Below are 16,732 nucleotides of genomic sequence, written 5' to 3' on the forward strand. Positions count from 1 at the left end.
CAAGTGGAAAACTGCTGATGCGCTACCAAATGCTGAGGGCCCTAGTGGGTGTGGGGCCCTACGCACAACGCATAGTCTGCGTATAGGTGCACTGAAACACTGAGCAGTCTTCAGGGAGCTGAGACACTGCAGAGGCATGCAGGGTCAAGTCACTGATTATTATCAACTGCTATGTGACTGACTGCCTGTCTGAGTAACCAGTACAGGCCCTCTCTCTCTCTCTCTCTCATTATATAACACTACCACCTGTGTGTGTGTGTGTGTGTTACTGTATAAACTGGTTTGTGTGTGTGTGTGTGTGTGTGTTAAATACAGTATTTAACTGGTTTAAACCTGGTTGTCAGTATTTGTTTCCACAATCAATCTAGACCTAGTTGAAGCTATGTTTATCTTCAAATCTCTCTGTCTCACTCTGTTGCTGGTCCAAAGGTCTTGGTGCCTACTGTACCTTCTCTCTCACGTTTCTGGGCTGTACTGCGGGTGGTGGTGGCCTTTTAGGTGTGATATGCCCTGCCAGCGTGGTATTGCCCTGTGAGCGTACCCAAAGGTGTCTTATCGGATACAGCCAGGGTGTGTACCATTCGTTTAGCTATCAGAATCTGGCTTAGAGATGCTGTCATAGTGAACAGTCCTGGGTTTGTTGTTAAAATCATTTGGCAATTTCTGTGTTATTTTTCTGCAGTACAGCAGTGTGTTTGTGTTGTGTGCTGACTGACCAGTCTCTAGGTCTGTGTGCTACTCACATCCATCCAGCCCCTGTGGAGACTGCAATGTAGAGGCCAGAAAACACTTAGATCGTCCTTCCTTCTCTCTCTCTTTCTCTGTCTCTCTATCATAACATTTTAATCTATTTCCCCTTGCTAGCTTCCTTTGATATCAATATTATATTTTATTTGATTAATTAACTTTTTCCAGATCTGTCTGTCTGTCCGTCCGTCCGTCCGTCCGTCCGCCCGCTCTCTTCTTTTCTTTTCTTTCTTCAGGGTCAGTACAATCACCATGGGTCAGTGATTTCCAAAGGCTTACAGCATAGCCAAGGTTAGCGGTCTGACCTTTCAGGCACCATGAGAGTTATTTAAGATACTCCTCAAATGGGCAGGGTTTAAGACGTTTTCGGAAGATGGGCAGGGAATCTACTGTCCTAACTTTAGGGGGAAGATGGGCAGGGAATCTACTGTCCTTACTTTAGGGGGAAGATGGGCAGGGAATCTACTGTCCTGACTTAATCGGGAAGATGGGCAGGGAATCTACTGTCCTGACTTAAGGGGGAAGATGGGCAGGGAATCTACTGTCCCGACTTTAGGGGGAAGATGGTTCCATCATTGGGGTGCCAGGACTGAGGGGAGCTTTGACTGGGCTGAGTGGGAGCTGACCTCTCGTATGGGTGGGAGGGCCAAGAGACCGGAGGTGGTGGAACAGAGTGCTCGGATTGGGATGTAGGGTTTGAGTACAGCCTGAAGGTAAGGAGGTGCAGTTCCTCTTGCTGCTCCGTAGGTAAGCACCATGGTCTGGAAGATGATGCAAGCTTCGACTGGAAGACAGTGGAGTGGGCAGAGGAGCAGGGTGACATGGGAGAATTTAGGAAGGTTGAACATCCGGTGGGCTGCGGCTTTCTAGATAAGGTGCAGGGGTTTGATGGCACAAGCGGGGAGCCCAGCCAACAGAGAGTTGCGGTATTCTAGACGAGAGATGACAAGTGCCTGGATCAGGATCTGCGCTGCTTCCTGTGTGAGGAAAGGTCGTACTATACAGACGTTGTAGAGCAGTGTTTCTCAAACTTGGTCCTCAAATAATCCAATCAGCTGTGTAGTGCTAGGGCAAAAAACTGAATGTGAACCCCTTGGGATCCAGAGGACCGAGTTTGAGAAACAGTTTTAGAGCGCGAACCTGCAGGAGCAAGTCACTGCCTTGGTGTTTACAGAGAACGACAGGGGTTGTCATTCAGGGCCATTTTGTTGTTGTATGTTTGTTTGTGATGGAATATGGAGGGGATAGCAGTGTGGGGTTAAACAGGAGTTTAAGGATCATCACAAGGTCAGAGATTGGAGAAGCTGATCCAAACCTGAATAGCATTTATCCGGATAGTGTGGGCTCCAACAGGGTTTGGCCCTGAGGCAATGTTTGTTTAAAAAAACTGGAATCGATTAGTTCACCACAGGCCTTTCTCAGTGGACTGCAGCATACACATGTAGATAGAGAACAGATAAGAGGCTTAACTTAGACTTCTGCTAGTTTGATCTTCTGCTTCTGAAGGTCTTGCTGTATCTCTGGAGGATCTCTCCCTTCTTCCACCCGCAGTGTTGGCCCTGATCAACCCCCTCTAACAAGAAGCCTGCTTCTCTCCCATTGGAACATGAGGGAAAAAATAGAATATCTCAGACAGCTGGAGTTTAGTTTGACACCACAGGCTCTGCTTCTTAAAGGTTTAAAACATTGATTTGTTTAAACCTGTTAGAGAGCATGAATAGAAACCCATTCCCTTTCTCCTCTGCTGTATAGTTACAGGTTTAGAGGAAGGTGGTGTGTTTGTGAGTGGGAGGGATGAGGGATGAGGGATGAGGGATGAGGGGATGATGGTTGTTGGAGTAGAAGAACAAGGTTGAACTATTTGACCCTACCCTCTCTTGTAACCTACTTTAACCTGCCCTCCCTAGTTCCCTACTCTAATCAACCCTCCCTAGTAACCTACTCTAACCTGCCCTCCCTAGTACCCTACTCTAACCTGCCCTCCCTAGTTCCCTACTCTAATCAACCCTCCCTAGTAACCTACTCTAACCTGCCCTCCCTAGTACCCTACTCTAACCTGCCCTCCCTAGTACCCTACTCTAATCAACCCTCCCTAGTAACCTACTCTAACCTGCCCTCCCTAGTACCCTACTCTAACCTGCCCTCCCTAGTACCCTACTCTAACCTGCCCTCCCTAGTACCCTACTCTAACCTGCCCTCCCTAGTACCCTACTCTAACCTGCCCTCCCTTGTAACCTACTCTAACCTGCCCCCCCTAGTACCCTAGTCTAACCTGCCCTCCCTAGTACCCTACTCTAACCTACCCTCCCTAGTACCCTACTCTAACCTGCCCTCCCTTGTAACCTACTCTAACCTGCCCTCCCTTGTAACCTACTCTAACCTGCCCCCCCTAGTACCCTGGTCTAACCTGCCCTCCCTAGTACCCTACTCTAACCTACCCTCCCTAGTACCCTGCTCTAACCTACCCTCTCTTGTAACCTACTCTAACCTGCCCCCCCTAGTACCCTGGTCTAACCTGCCCTCCCTAGTACCCTACTCTAACCTACCCTCCCTAGTACCCTACTCTAACCTGCCCTCCCTAGTACCCTACTCTAACCTGCCCTCCCTAGTACCCTACTCTAACCTGCCCTCCCTAGTAACCTACTCTAACCTGTCCTCCCTAGTACCCTACTCTAACCTGCCCTCCCTAGTACCCTACTCTAACCTACCCTCCCTAGTACCCTACTCTAACCTGCCCTCCCTAGTACCCTACTCTAACTTGCCCTCCCTAGTAACCTACTCTAACCTGCCCTCCCTAGTACCCTGGTCTAACCTGCCCTCCCTAGTAACCTACTCTAACCTGCCCCCCAGTACCCTGCTCTAACCTCGCCCTCCCTAGTACCCTGCTCTAACCTACCCTCTCTAGTACCCTGCTCTAACCTGCCCTCCCTAGTACCCTACTCTAACCTGCCCTCCCTAGTACCCTACTCTAACCTGCCCCCCCAGTACCCTGCTCTAACCTGCCCTCCCTAGTACCCTGCTCTAACCTGCCCTCCCTAGTACCCTGGTCTAACCTGCCCTCCCTAGTAACCTACTCTAACCTGCCCCCCCAGTACCCTGTCTCTAACCTGCCCTCAATAGTACCCTACTCTAACCTGCCCTCCCTAGTACCCTACTCTAACCTGCCCTCCCTAGTACCCTACTCTAACCTGCCCTCCCTAGTACCCTGGTCTAACCTGCCCTCCCTAGTAACCTACTCTAACCTGCCCCCCCAGTACCCTGCTCTAACCTGCCCTCCCTAGTAACCTACTCTAACCTGCCCTCCCTAGTACCCTACTCTAACCTGCCCCCCCAGTACCCTGCTCTAACCTGCCCTCCCTAGTACCCTACTCTAACCTGCCCTCTCTAGTACCCTACTCTAACCTGCCCTCCCTAGTACCCTGGTCTAACCTGCCTTCTCTAGTACCCTACTCTAACCTGCCCTCCCTAGTAACCTACTCTAACCTGACCTCTCTAGTACCCTACTCTAACCTGCCCTCCCTAGTACCCTACTCTAACCTGCCCTCCCTAGTACCCTACTTTAACCTGCCCTCCCTAGTACCCTACTCTAACCTGCCCTCCCTAGTACCCGGTCTAACCTGCCCTCCCTAGTACCCTGGTATAACCTGCCCTCCCTAGTAACCTACTCTAACCTGCCCTCCCTAGTAACCTACTCTAACCTGCCCTCCCTAGTACCCGGTCTAACCTGCCCTCCCTAGTACCCTGGTCTAATCTGCCCTCCCTAGTAACCTACTCTAACCTGCCCTCCCTAGTACCCTACTCTAACCTGCCCTCCCTAGTACCCGGTCTAACCTGCCCTCCCTAGTAACCTACTCTAACCTGCCCCCCCAGTACCCTGCTCTAACCTGCCCTCCCTAGTACCCTGCTCTAACCGACCCTCTCTAGTTCCCTGCTCTAACCTGCCCTCCCTAGTACCCTACTCTAACCTGCCCTCTCTAGTACCCTACTCTAACCTGCCCCCCCAGTACCCTGCTCTAACCTGCCCTCCCTAGTAACCTACTCTAACCTGCCCTCCCTAGTACCCTGGTCTAACCTGCCCTCCCTAGTAACCTACTCTAACCTGCCCTCCCTAGTATCCTGCTCTAACCTGCCCTCCCTAGTACCCTGCTCTAACCTGCCCTCCCTAGTACCTTGCTGTAACCTGCCCTCCCTAGTACCCTGCTCTAACCTGCTCTCCCTAGTACCCTGCTCTAACCTTCCCTCCCTAGTACCCTACTCTAACCTGCCCTCCCTAGTACCCTACTCTAACCTGCCCTCCCTAGTACCCTGCTCTAACCTGCCCTCCCTAGTACCCTGCTGTAACCTGCCCTCCCTAGTACCCTGCTCTAACCTGCTCTCCCTAGTACCCTGCTCTAACCTTCCCTCCCTAGTACCCTACTCTAACCTGCCCTCCCTAGTACCCTACTCTAACCTGCCCTCCCTAGTACCCTGCTCTAACCTGCCCTCCCTAGTACCCTAATCTATCCTGCCCTCCCTAGTAACCTACTCTAACCTTCCCTCCCTAGTACCCTACTCTAACCTGCCCTCCCTAGTACCCTACTCTAACCTGCCCTCCCTAGTACCCTACTCTAACCTGCCCCCCCAGTACCCTGCTCTAACCTGCCCTCCCTAGTACCCTGCTCTAACCTGCCCTCCCTAGTACCCTGGTCTAACCTTCCCTCCCTAGTAACCTACTCTAACCTGCCCCCCCAGTACCCTGCTCTAACCTGCCCTCCCTAGTACCCTACTCTAACCTGCCCTCCCTAGTACCCTACTCTAACCTGCTCTCCCTAGTACCCTGCTCTAACCTTCCCTCCCTAGTACCCTACTCTAACCTGCCCTCCCTAGTACCCTACTCTAACCTGCCCTCCCTAGTACCCTGCTCTAACCTGCCCTCCCTAGTACCCTACTCTATCCTGCCCTCCCTAGTACCCTGGTCTAACCTGCCCTCCCTAGTACCCTACTCTAACCTGCCCTTCCTAGTACCCTGCTCTAACCTGCCCCCACTAGTACCCTACCTCTAACCTGATGTATAGCTTTAAATCAAGTGGTCTTTGGGCTTAAATAGTTAGTCAGTCATCCTGACCAGGAACTGTGTCTTGGATCATACATGATCTGACTAACAAAATAGTCCGTCTTAACTATTTGTTTGCTGATCTGTTGGCCAATCATATTCTCCAATTTCCTGGTTGTCATACGCAGTCCACATTTTTAGGAACCTGGTAGTTGATACCAAACACAACTCTGCCCTCACCAGATCTTTATTTCCAGTAACTAGAGTTTCAAGTTTGTGTGATTAATTAATTAGAAATCTTACTCATGAGAGTCCAAACAGAAATCATTAGCCGTACGAATCTCCTACCCTTTGAAGATTAGTCACAAGTTTCTCTCTCATATGACTAGTAATCACATCCCCTGTGATTCTGTCTGTTATAGAAAGGGATGGAACGAAAGAGGGAACAAGAGATGGTGAGAAAGAGAAGCAGACAGATGGAGAGGAAGGTTAGAGATGACGCCACATCATCTGCCTCCTCAGAACATCACATGATGATGAAGCTAACTGTGATGATGTGCCTTGCGGCCTCCCTTTGTTCCTATAGGGATCAGAACCCAGCAAGAAGTCTGGTTAGATCCATCCCATAATATATGGGTTAATGTGAAGTCAGACCCTGTACACTGCAGAGGGCCAAACCTCCTGAGGCTTCTGTCTTCTCCCATTCAACATGCTGGAGCTTGTATCTTGTTTTCACATGGTACCACATCAATTTGACTGATTCTTTCTCTTAAGTGTCAGTTGTCACCTACCAAACAGATCTTTGTGTGGTATCATGTATGCCCATTTTATTGGCCATATCACAATGTGCTAATTCCCACTCACATCCTCTCACAGTTAACTAAAACATATGGTGCTGTATTGATGCATTTTTAGGCTGGGTGTCTGGGATTCCGCATTAAGATTGCCTGCCTGCCTGCCTGCCTGCCTGCCTGCCTGCCTGCCCCCCCCCCACCCCACCCCACCCACCCCAAAGTAACCAAACACGTAGGGGTTGAGATTAAGGGGCTTGGGTCAGTAGAATTTGGCTGGGTGCCCCCTGTTTGAAGCCTGCCTGCCTGCCTGCCTGCCCCCCAGTCAGTGTCCCCCCCAATCAGTGTCCCCCCCAATCCCCACCACAAACACCCAGATTATAGTGATAGGATTCCCCTACTTTCTGATTTGGTTAATCCCTACTTTTAATGACAATCTAATCAAAGAGGGTTGATGAGGTTTGGGTGGAGAGGGGGACTAGATTTGGGGGTGTGTGTGGTAGAACTCATAACGTGTGGATACAGTATATATTTATCATCTATTAAGGTATCCCAAGTTCTATGAGCTCAGTGTTTACTCTGTGTGGACACCTAACGCAGTGCTGTCCTTCAGAGGGGCATGTAGGGACATGTTCAGAAGAGACCTCCAGTTCCATGAGTCCTGTGTTTACATTCTCCTAAACCATAAGCCTCTCCAGGCCTGTGGGTATGTGTTCTAGCTAAGGTGTAGGTGGCCTGAGGTCCTTGACTTCTTGTTCCATGCTACAGCCAGAACCATTCCACCATTCTAGAGCCATTCCAGGCTTCCACTGAAAGCATACCGTTGATCTCAACCAAAATGTTTATCTGATCAACGATGCCATCTACTTTCCTGCACCCTCTATCTCTCCCCAACACAGAAATGTCAACACGTGAGATGTCCATCATGCACTAGACATGATGTCATTGTCATGTCTGGCTGTAACCGCTGAACTAGTTCTACACAGGGGTTCTTCGGCTGTAACTAGGTCAATTTCATAATTGTAATTTTAAAGTGCAGATTTCCTTTTTTCTCTATATGAAGGAATTACTGGGATTATTATAGAACGCAGTAAAACTAGGAAATCCATCCACAGTCACGTGCCCGTGTGTACTGTAGAGTGAATGTGTACTGTAGAGTGAATGTGTACTGTAGAGTGAATGTGTACTGTAGAGTGAATGTGTACTGTAGAGTGAATGTGTAGTGTAGAGTGTGTGTAGTGTAGAGTGTGTGTAGTGTAGAGTGTGTGTAGTGTGTAGTGTAGAGTGTGTGTAGTGTAGTGTAGAGGGAATGTGTAGAGTGGGTGTACCGTAGAGTGACTGTGTAGAGTGTGTGTGTAGTGTAGAGTGTGTGTAGTGTAGAGTGAATGTGTACTGTAGAGTGAATGTGTAGAGTGTGTGTACCGTAGAGTGTGTGTACCGTAGAGTGAATGTGCAGTGTGTAGAGTGTGTGTACTGTAGAGTGAATGTGTAGTGTGCGTAGTGTAGAGTGTGCGTAGTGTAGAGTGTGCGTAGTGTAGAGTGTGCGTAGTGTGCATAGTGTAGAGTATGTGTAGTGTAGTGTGAATGTGTAGAGTGTGTGTAGTGTAGAGTGAATGTGTAGAGTGTGTGTACCGTAGAGTGAATGTGTAGTGTAGAGTGAATGTGTAGTGTAGAGTGAATGTGTAGTGTAGAGTGAATGTGTAGAGTGTGTGTACTGTAGAGTGAATGTGTAGAGTGTGTGTACTGTAGAGTGAATGTGTAGAGTGTGTGTACTGTAGAGTGAATGTGTAGAGTGTGTGTAGTGTAGAGTGAATGTGTAGAGTGTGTGTAGTGTAGAGTGTGTGTAGTGTAGAGTAGTGTGTGTAGTGTGTACTGTAGAGTGAATGTGTAGAGTGTGTGTAGTGTAGAGTGAATGTGTAGAGTGTGTGTACTGTAGAGTGAATGTGTAGAGTGTGTGTAGCGTAGAGTGAATGTGTAGTGTAGAGTGTGTGCAGTGTAGTGTGTGTGTAGAGTGTGTGTAGTGTAGAGTGTGTGTAGTGTAGAGTGTGTGTACTGTAGTGTGAATGTGTAGAGTGAATATGTACTGTAGAGTGAATGTGTAGAGTGAATGTGTAGAGTGTGTGTAGTGTAGAGTGAATGTGTAGAGTGTGTGTAGTGTAGAGTGAATGTATAGAGTGTGTGTACCGTAGAGTGAATGTGTAGAGTGTGTGTACCGTAGAGTGTGTGTAGTGTAGAGTGTGTGTACCGTAGAGTGAATGTGTAGAGTGAATGTGTAGTGTAGAGTGAATGTGTAGAGTGTGTGTAGTGTAGAGTGAATGTGTAGAGTGTGTGTACTGTAGAGTGAATGTGTAGAGTGTGTGTACTGTAGAGTGAATGTGTAGAGTGTGTGTACTGTAGAGTGAATGTGTAGAGTGTGTGTAGTGTAGAGTGAATGTGTAGAGTGTGTGTACTGTAGAGTGAATGTGTAGAGTGTGTGTAGTGTAGAGTGTGTGTAGTGTAGTATAGTGTGTGTGTGTAGAGTGTGTGTAGTGTAGAGTGTGTGTACTGTAGAGTGAATGTGTAGAGTGTGTGTAGTGTAGAGTGTGTGTAGTGTAGAGAATAGTGTGTGTACTGTAGAGTGTGTGTAGTATAGAGTGAATGTGTAGAGTGTGTGTAGTGTAGAGTGAATGTGTAGAGTGTGTGTACTGTAGAGTGAATGTGTAGCGTGTGTGTAGTGTAGAGTGAATGTGTAGCGTGTGTGTAGTGTAGAGTGAATGTGTAGAGTGTGTGTAGTGTAGAGTGTGTGTATTGTAGAGTGAATGTGTAGAGTGTGTGTACTGTAGAGTGAATGTGTAGAGTGTGTGTATTGTAGAGTGAATGTGTAGAGTGAATGTGTAGAGTGTGTGTACTGTAGAGTGAATGTGTAGAGTGAATGTGTAGAGTGAATGTGTAGAGTGAATGTGTAGAGTGAATGTGTAGAGTGTGTGTACTGTAGAGTGAATGTGTAGAGTGTGTGTACTGTAGAGTGAATGTGTAGAGTGTGTGTAGTGTAGAGTGAATGTGTAGAGTGAATGTGTAGAGTGTGTGTACTGTAGAGTGAATGTGTAGAGTGAATGTGTAGAGTGTGTGTACTGTAGAGTGAATGTGTAGAGTGTGTGTACTGTAGAGTGAATGTGTAGAGTGTGGGTCGGGGGCAGAGAGAGAGTAAAGGGAAAGGGGGATACCTAGGCAGTTGTACAACTGAATGCCTTCAACTGAAATGTGGGAGGCTGCCATAATCGACATCCACATCTTTGGCGCCCGGGGAACAGGCTTAAAGCAATGTCAAATGTCTGATTGACTCCGGTGAATCCAGACATGGGGATTGTAGTCCAGCTGAGAAATGTTAATCTCTGTCGGATAAATCACTGCAGTTGTGCATTGGAAATTAAATATGTAATGGAAGGATGAGTATTATTTTTAGAGCGAGAGACACAGGGAGCGAGAGAGAGAGAGACACAGGGAGCGAGAGAGAGAGAGACACAGGGAGCGAGAGAGAGAGAGACACAGGGAGCGAGAGAGAGAGAGACACAGGGAGCGAGAGAGAGAGAGACACAGGGAGCGAGAGAGAGAGAGACACAGGGAGCGAGAGAGAGAGAGACACAGGGAGCGAGAGAGAGAGAGCGAGACACAGGGAGCGAGAGAGAGAGAGCGAGACACAGGGAGCGAGAGAGAGAGCGAGAGACACAGGGAGCGAGAGAGAGAGCGAGAGACACAGGGAGCGCGAGAGAGACAGGGAGCGCGAGAGAGACACAGGGAGCGAGAGAGAGAGAGAGACACAGGGAGAGAGAGAGAGAGAGAGACGCAGGGAGCGAGAGAGAGAGAGAGAGAGACGCAGGGAGCGAGAGAGAGAGAGACGCAGGGAGCGAGAGAGAGAGAGACGCAGGGAGCGAGAGAGAGAGAGAGACGCAGGGAGCGAGAGAGAGAGAGACGCAGGGAGCGAGAGAGAGAGAGACACAGAGAGTGAGAGAGAGAGAGAGACGCAGGGAGCGAGAGAGAGAGAGACGCAGGGAGCGAGAGAGAGAGAGAGACACAGGAAGTGAGAGAGAGAGAGACACAGGGAGCGGGAGGGAGAGACTCCTAACCTAGAGTCTCTCTGTGTGGCTGGACATTTCTGAACAGAAATGGTCTGGTCCATTAAGAAATTAAGGCCAAAGTCCAGAGAGCGGCAACCATTAATAGTGAATAAACACTCCGTCACCCACCCCAAGCCACTAAAAACCAATAAATACAAGCCGTCTCACACTGTCACACTCTACACTCCGCAGGTTGACGTTTATTGAGATTAATCTTGTCCTGGAGGCAGAGCTGAAGGAGTTCCACTAGATGGCCCATGTACAAAGTCAAAATTATATATCGTAAAAAATCATGAAAACAAAAATGTAAGGTTAGCAGTGTGGTTAGGGTTAAGGTTAGTTTTAGGTTTAAAATCAGATTTTTGGACTTTGTGGCTATGCCAGCTAGTGACTACCCTGAAGAGCTACCTCCAGTACATGAGTCATCCCAATAATGGCCAACCTGCTAACACTCCAGCCTTGTGCCCCTGAGGTAGTAGTCATCTTCCCTTTCTAAACTCCATCTGCTACTTTCAATCTGGGGAATTTGGATGATTTCCTCATTTGATCTGCCTGTACTCCTAAATGACCTTAAGAGCATTAGACTAAATTTTATAATCAGAGAGGGATGGTGATATTTGTCCAGGAGGTTTCCTACAGCCTAAGTCTTCTGTTTTATTAGAACTTCCTTCTTCTAAGTCTCTGGTGAGCATGTGCAGTGGGGAGGAAGGGGGAGGGAGAGCAGTGAGGTCGGTAGGGGCAGGAGGGGTGAATGATGGAGGGATAGAGGCGGGGGCAGGGGGATGACAGCATCCAGATGGAAACTGCTGTGACTGAGTGGTTCTCTATCCAGGGTAGACTATTTTAGGAGGCAGGGTTATTGGTGCAACACTTCTCTGTTCTGTCCCCAGCTGAACCTCAGCTGTAAAAGTAGGCTCATTTCAAAATGGCAGAAATTCCAAATGGGAAAAATAGCTCATTCACCAAACCCTAACCTCTCTCTCTCTCTTTCTCTCCAGGCGTTTGGACAAGTCTACTCCAACCATAAGAAGGTGGCTGCAGACGGGGAGAGCAGGGAGGAGTCTCTGATCCAGGAGGCGGTGTGTAAGGAGGCCTATTACGAGCAGCGGGTCCTGGAGCTGCAGACGGAGCTCCGCCAGGCCCGTAATGTCCTCACCAACACCCAGTCAGAGAACGAACGCCTGGCCTCCATCACCCAGGAGATGAGAGAGGTGAGACGAGAAGAAGAGGGAGAAAGAATAGATTCAGTTGCCACATTCTACTGTAGATACAAGTTTGCATACAGACTAATATACCCCATCTGCACCTGGTATTAAAATGCGTCCTGATATCTGGACGGGTGTAGCCTAGATGCACAAAAGACACATTGGCTGCGTTCACACTGGCAGCCCAATTCTTATCTTTTTCCACTTATTGGTCTTTTGACCAATCACGTGCCAGCTGGGGCATAATCCCAACTCATACTACTACCAATACAAACATTGTCATAGCTGTAGTATGAGGACTGTCAACACATACTGAACCGCTCATGTTATAGACAGAAGCGTGCTACATGGCAGACCAATCCAAACTCATCTCCCGGCATTTCTGCCGATCCATCTCAGCCAATCATGGCTAGTGGGAAGGTTCCTGTCTTTTTACATGGATAAACCAACAAGGCTTGTAATTGAACAATGGTATACAAGTTCATTATTAAGGCACATGAAATTTCACATGTTCCAGAAGGTATTTCTGCCAAAAACTAAATGTTTACGTTGAAATGCCTGTCCTGTGAAGTGGCGACGTATGACATACGCCTAGTTTCCTGAAACGAGTCACATGTATAGTAAATTAAATACTGCTGTAGCTGTTTTCAAAGTATTTTCATAGCTGGTGAAATAATCGCACAAAGTTCAAGGGAATCCTATATAGCCTATCCCACCTTGCGCTGCAACACTGCCTGGTTGGGGGCTGTACGCACCTGAAGAGCTGAGTGAAAGATTTATTCTTAGAAACGCTGTGCACAAGCATAAAAGTTGGTTTAATTTACATACATTGTTAGTAGGTTACATTGTTAGTAGGTTGATTTTAGAAAACACTGTGCACAGGCATAAAAGTTGGTCTAATTTACTTATTGTTAGTAGGTTACATTGTTTTGTTCACAAGCTAGGTTATTTGTCAATGTTTGAGATTCAACTGCTACGGAAGAGAAGACAACGCTTCTACTAGTCAGACTCAATCTCACAGGCACAAACATGAGTGGAGCCGCGTTACCACAGGAAAATAGATTTTGGCTGGTACATTTTTAAATCTACCTGCCACAGTGGCTGGAGTACCAAAAATGTCATTTGAGGCCCTGATCATTATCAGTAGTGATAAATTAGAGGGAGACTGGTGGCAGTTATGTAATCAGGGTTAGTGAGTGAGCAGCAGGATAAGTATAAAACATTGTAGCAGCAGATACACATACCCATACTAGCATTGAAGTGTTCCCGATTAATCAAACCTGCCCTCACTTGCACAATGTACACACCCATATATATTTGCTATACATTCAGATACTGTTTACTGTGGCTACTACACCACAGTTTCAGACTTGCGTGACTGCATTGCTACCGATAGAACTCCGCTTGGCGTGTCCAGGCAGGACTAATCACACCCTGATGGTTTCAGCCCCTGTGGTGAACTGGCACAGATCAGGCTGATTTAACTAGCGCCATCATGGCTGTCGTATTGATGTGGTCCTGAGACTGCAACCCTAGGGATCTGGGCAGGCCTGAAATGACACAGGGAGAGAGCAGGGAGTGTCTGCTGGCGAGTGCTCTGCTGGCGAGTGCTCTGCTGGCGAGTGCTCTGCTGTGGTGTGATGGAGGGAAAGGTTAACAACTGCTGCTGGTGAAAGGAGATCATACTTGAGTATAACTTTATATATCAGACATTGGCTATAGTACATCTACTGTGGTTACAGGTTACTTGTTGCTTTAGTAATGGGTGAAACTTAAGGCATTTATGCTGCTGCACTGGGACTCATTACGCAGGGTACAGGCACTAGGTCCTGAGACTGGCAGCACGTACCCATCATCCAGCCCTGGCGTCAGTGACGTCACTCTCCTCTCACATCAGATCTGGCATTCCTCCCTTGCTTGAGAGCGCCAGCCGTGCCATCCGCCTGCCCTCTTGTCTGCGGAGGGACAGATAAGAGCCAATTATCGAGGAATGTGTATACAGTGAGTGTGTGTGCGCACATGCGTGGATTTGCCTGCGTGTCATGTGGGTGTGTCAAGGTTGAGCCAGCGGCGAAGAGATTGATGTCAACTGTGTATAGGAATTTTTCAAAGTTTGATTTGTTTTCGAATTCTGTGTGGGTCTGTGTAATCTGAGGAAAATATGTTTCTCTATTATGGTCATACATTTGGCAGAGGTTCAGGAAGTGCAGCTCAGTTTTCACCTAATTTTGTGGGCATTGTGCACATAGCCTGTTGACTCTTGAGAGCTAGGTCTGCCTTTCTCAATAGCAAGGCTAACCTCACGGAGTCTGTACACAGTCAAAGCTTTTCTTCATTTTGGGTCAGTCACAGTGGTCAGGTATTCTGCCACTGTTTACTCTCTGTTTAGGGCCAAATAGCATTCTAGTTTGCTCAGTTTTTTGGTTAATTCTTTCCATGTTTTCTCATGATTTGGTTGGGTCTAATTGTGTTGCTGTCCTGGGGCTATATGGGGTCTGTTTGTGTTTGTGAACAGAGTCCCAGGGCCACTTGCTTAGGGGAGTCTTCTCCAGGTTCATCTCTCTATAGTTGATGGCTTTGTTATGGAAGGTTTGGAAGTCGCTTTCTTTTAGGTGGTTGTAGAATTTAATGTCTTTCTGGATTTTGATAATTAGCGGGTATTGTCCTAATTCTGCTCTGCATAAATTACTTGGTGTTTTACGTTGTACATGGAGGATGTTTTTGCAGAATTCTGCATGCAGTCTCTCAATTTGGTGTCCCATTTTGTCGCTCTCTCTTTCATTCTTTCTCTCTCCCTTTGTCTCCCCCTCTCTCTCTCTCACCCTTCCTTGTTTAACCCCTCTCCTCAAATCCCTCCATGTTGGGATTCAGCAGGTTTGGTTAAACTCTACGACAGCGTTTTGCTGCTCAAGTTTAGCGATTACTCCAGTACTCGGAGGGGGGGTCTGAAGACCTCCCTCTCTGAATGAGTTTGACACCCCGTCTGTTTGACCCCCCCGTCTGTTTGGAAAAACGTCTGTTGAGAGCTTAATGAATCCCCACACTTTGCTTTGAGCCAGCTAAAGACTAGTGTTTATTACGGAGATTTGGGCAAAGAAGTTCTTAAGACGACATTTACTTCACATGGACTTACGATTTTCGACAGATCCGGGATTCCTCCGTTATATAGGCCAGTTGCTACTTGGCTCTGGGACTGAAATGAGTCTTAAGATTGGCTTTCTGGAAACCAGATGTCCTTTTCCAAAATGTAGCTCACATGTTTTTATACTTAGGCTGTGTGATTGAGGTCTAAAATAGGAGGCCTTTCTGAGTAAACACATGAAAAGCTGAACACAAGAATCAGCCCCCACTTAATGAACACATGAATCCACGTATTCCTATGTACTTACCCCACTTACATCGCTCTTTCTCTGTGAATACAGAGAAGCTGATTTTAATGCTGGGAGTAAGTATTCAGTAACAGTGCTGTTACTGGTGCTCGACTGGTGTCTTTGTGTGTGGCTCTGTCTGCCTGAAGGAGCCAACTCCATTGTGAATGCACACACACACACACACACACACACACACACACACACACACACACACACACACACACACACACACACACACACACACACGCGGACTGGTGCAGTGGCATGGTGGGTGGCCAGGGCTAATTGGCTAGATGGAGGGGGTTGGAGTGTAAATCTCACTATTTGCAGGAGATAGTGACACCCCTCCACTGGCACTTTATGGGCACCGGGAGGTGAGGTAGCGGGCGGAAGGCGGACAGCGGGTGGATCGAGGGCACTGAGGCTGGCATTGTGATGGGGACTGAGGACACTGAAAGGACCCTTTGTCAGCTAGCTTTAAAATTAGGCAGCTAGGGAAGGAGGGAGAAAGGGAGAGGGTGGCAAGAGGACCTGGAGAGTGTGAAATAGAGGAGAATAGGAGAGAAAAATCAGAGAGGTTTAATGAGAATTAACAGAGCCCCTAATCGTGATGTGTTTCTTTATTTTTCTGGAAAATGCTTGGCAAACCTGCTTTAGTCAGGGGGATGATTTTATCCAAACCTCTGTCACTTGATCTGTCATGAGACTGGTCACTGTTTGCTTTGCCCCGTGACTGTTGACCTTCTTTATCTATGAGAGGTTTAAAATAGAAAAATAGGCAGTCTCTAGACAGCCTAAACAACCCTTGATACAGTACCTGTCAGCTATATTGGATGCAGACATTTTTATGATACTTAAATTGTGTCAGAAAGGTTCAGGCACCATGTGAGAGATCATTTTCATGATGTCCCATAGACATTAATGACCAGTGCTGTCAAAAATCTGTTTTTCCTGTGTTTTATATAATATTGTTACAGATGATGAAACTAACATTGTAAAAGTGTGACAAGATGTTATCCATGTTATTTCCTGATAGTTCCTGGTTGAAAATACAATCTACACAGGCCCTTCTAATCAACAGGTTTGCATGGGCAGGAGTAACTGCTTTCCATGGGGACGTCACCATGCGGTAAATTGGTTATTCTACAAAGGGTTGGTCAAAACAAACATTGGGATTGGTTGAGACGCATTCTAAGCCATACTAAAAAACCTGTTTAGCACGGGTCAGCGTATGACTTAAAATGTGAATCTTGTTTTCTGTTACTTCTGAGAAATCCCTGCACATCCACTGTCCCATCAGCCCAGCCAGCCAATTCATTAACTTGATCTCCACTGTAAAAAGCATCTAGACATTATTCCCCAAATGCTTCTAGCCTAACATTTGCTCTCTGTATCTGCACATTTGCAACATTGTTTCAATATTGAAATTTGATCTCCACTGTCCTATTGGGAATGAACCTGCCAGTCAAAATTATGAATAAGTATCATTTTT

The 16,732-nt window shown here is 47.4% G+C and overlaps 1 protein-coding gene across 1 annotated transcript in view; it reads left to right on the forward strand.

Annotated features, from left to right (window-relative positions):
* The window catches only part of LOC110492421 (protein bicaudal D homolog 2), an 82,895-nt gene that overhangs the window by 26,122 nt on the left and 40,041 nt on the right, over positions 1–16,732 (forward strand). Inside the window, exon 2 of the mRNA XM_021566731.3 lies at positions 11,663–11,875. Coding sequence (XP_021422406.3) covers positions 11,663–11,875 — 213 coding nt within the window. The remainder of the gene's footprint in view (positions 1–11,662; positions 11,876–16,732) is intronic.

Source organism: Oncorhynchus mykiss, chromosome 16 (assembly GCF_057628025.1).
Source record: "Oncorhynchus mykiss isolate SJ-2025 chromosome 16, ASM5762802v1, whole genome shotgun sequence".
Classification (NCBI taxonomy): domain Eukaryota; kingdom Metazoa; phylum Chordata; class Actinopteri; order Salmoniformes; family Salmonidae; genus Oncorhynchus; species Oncorhynchus mykiss.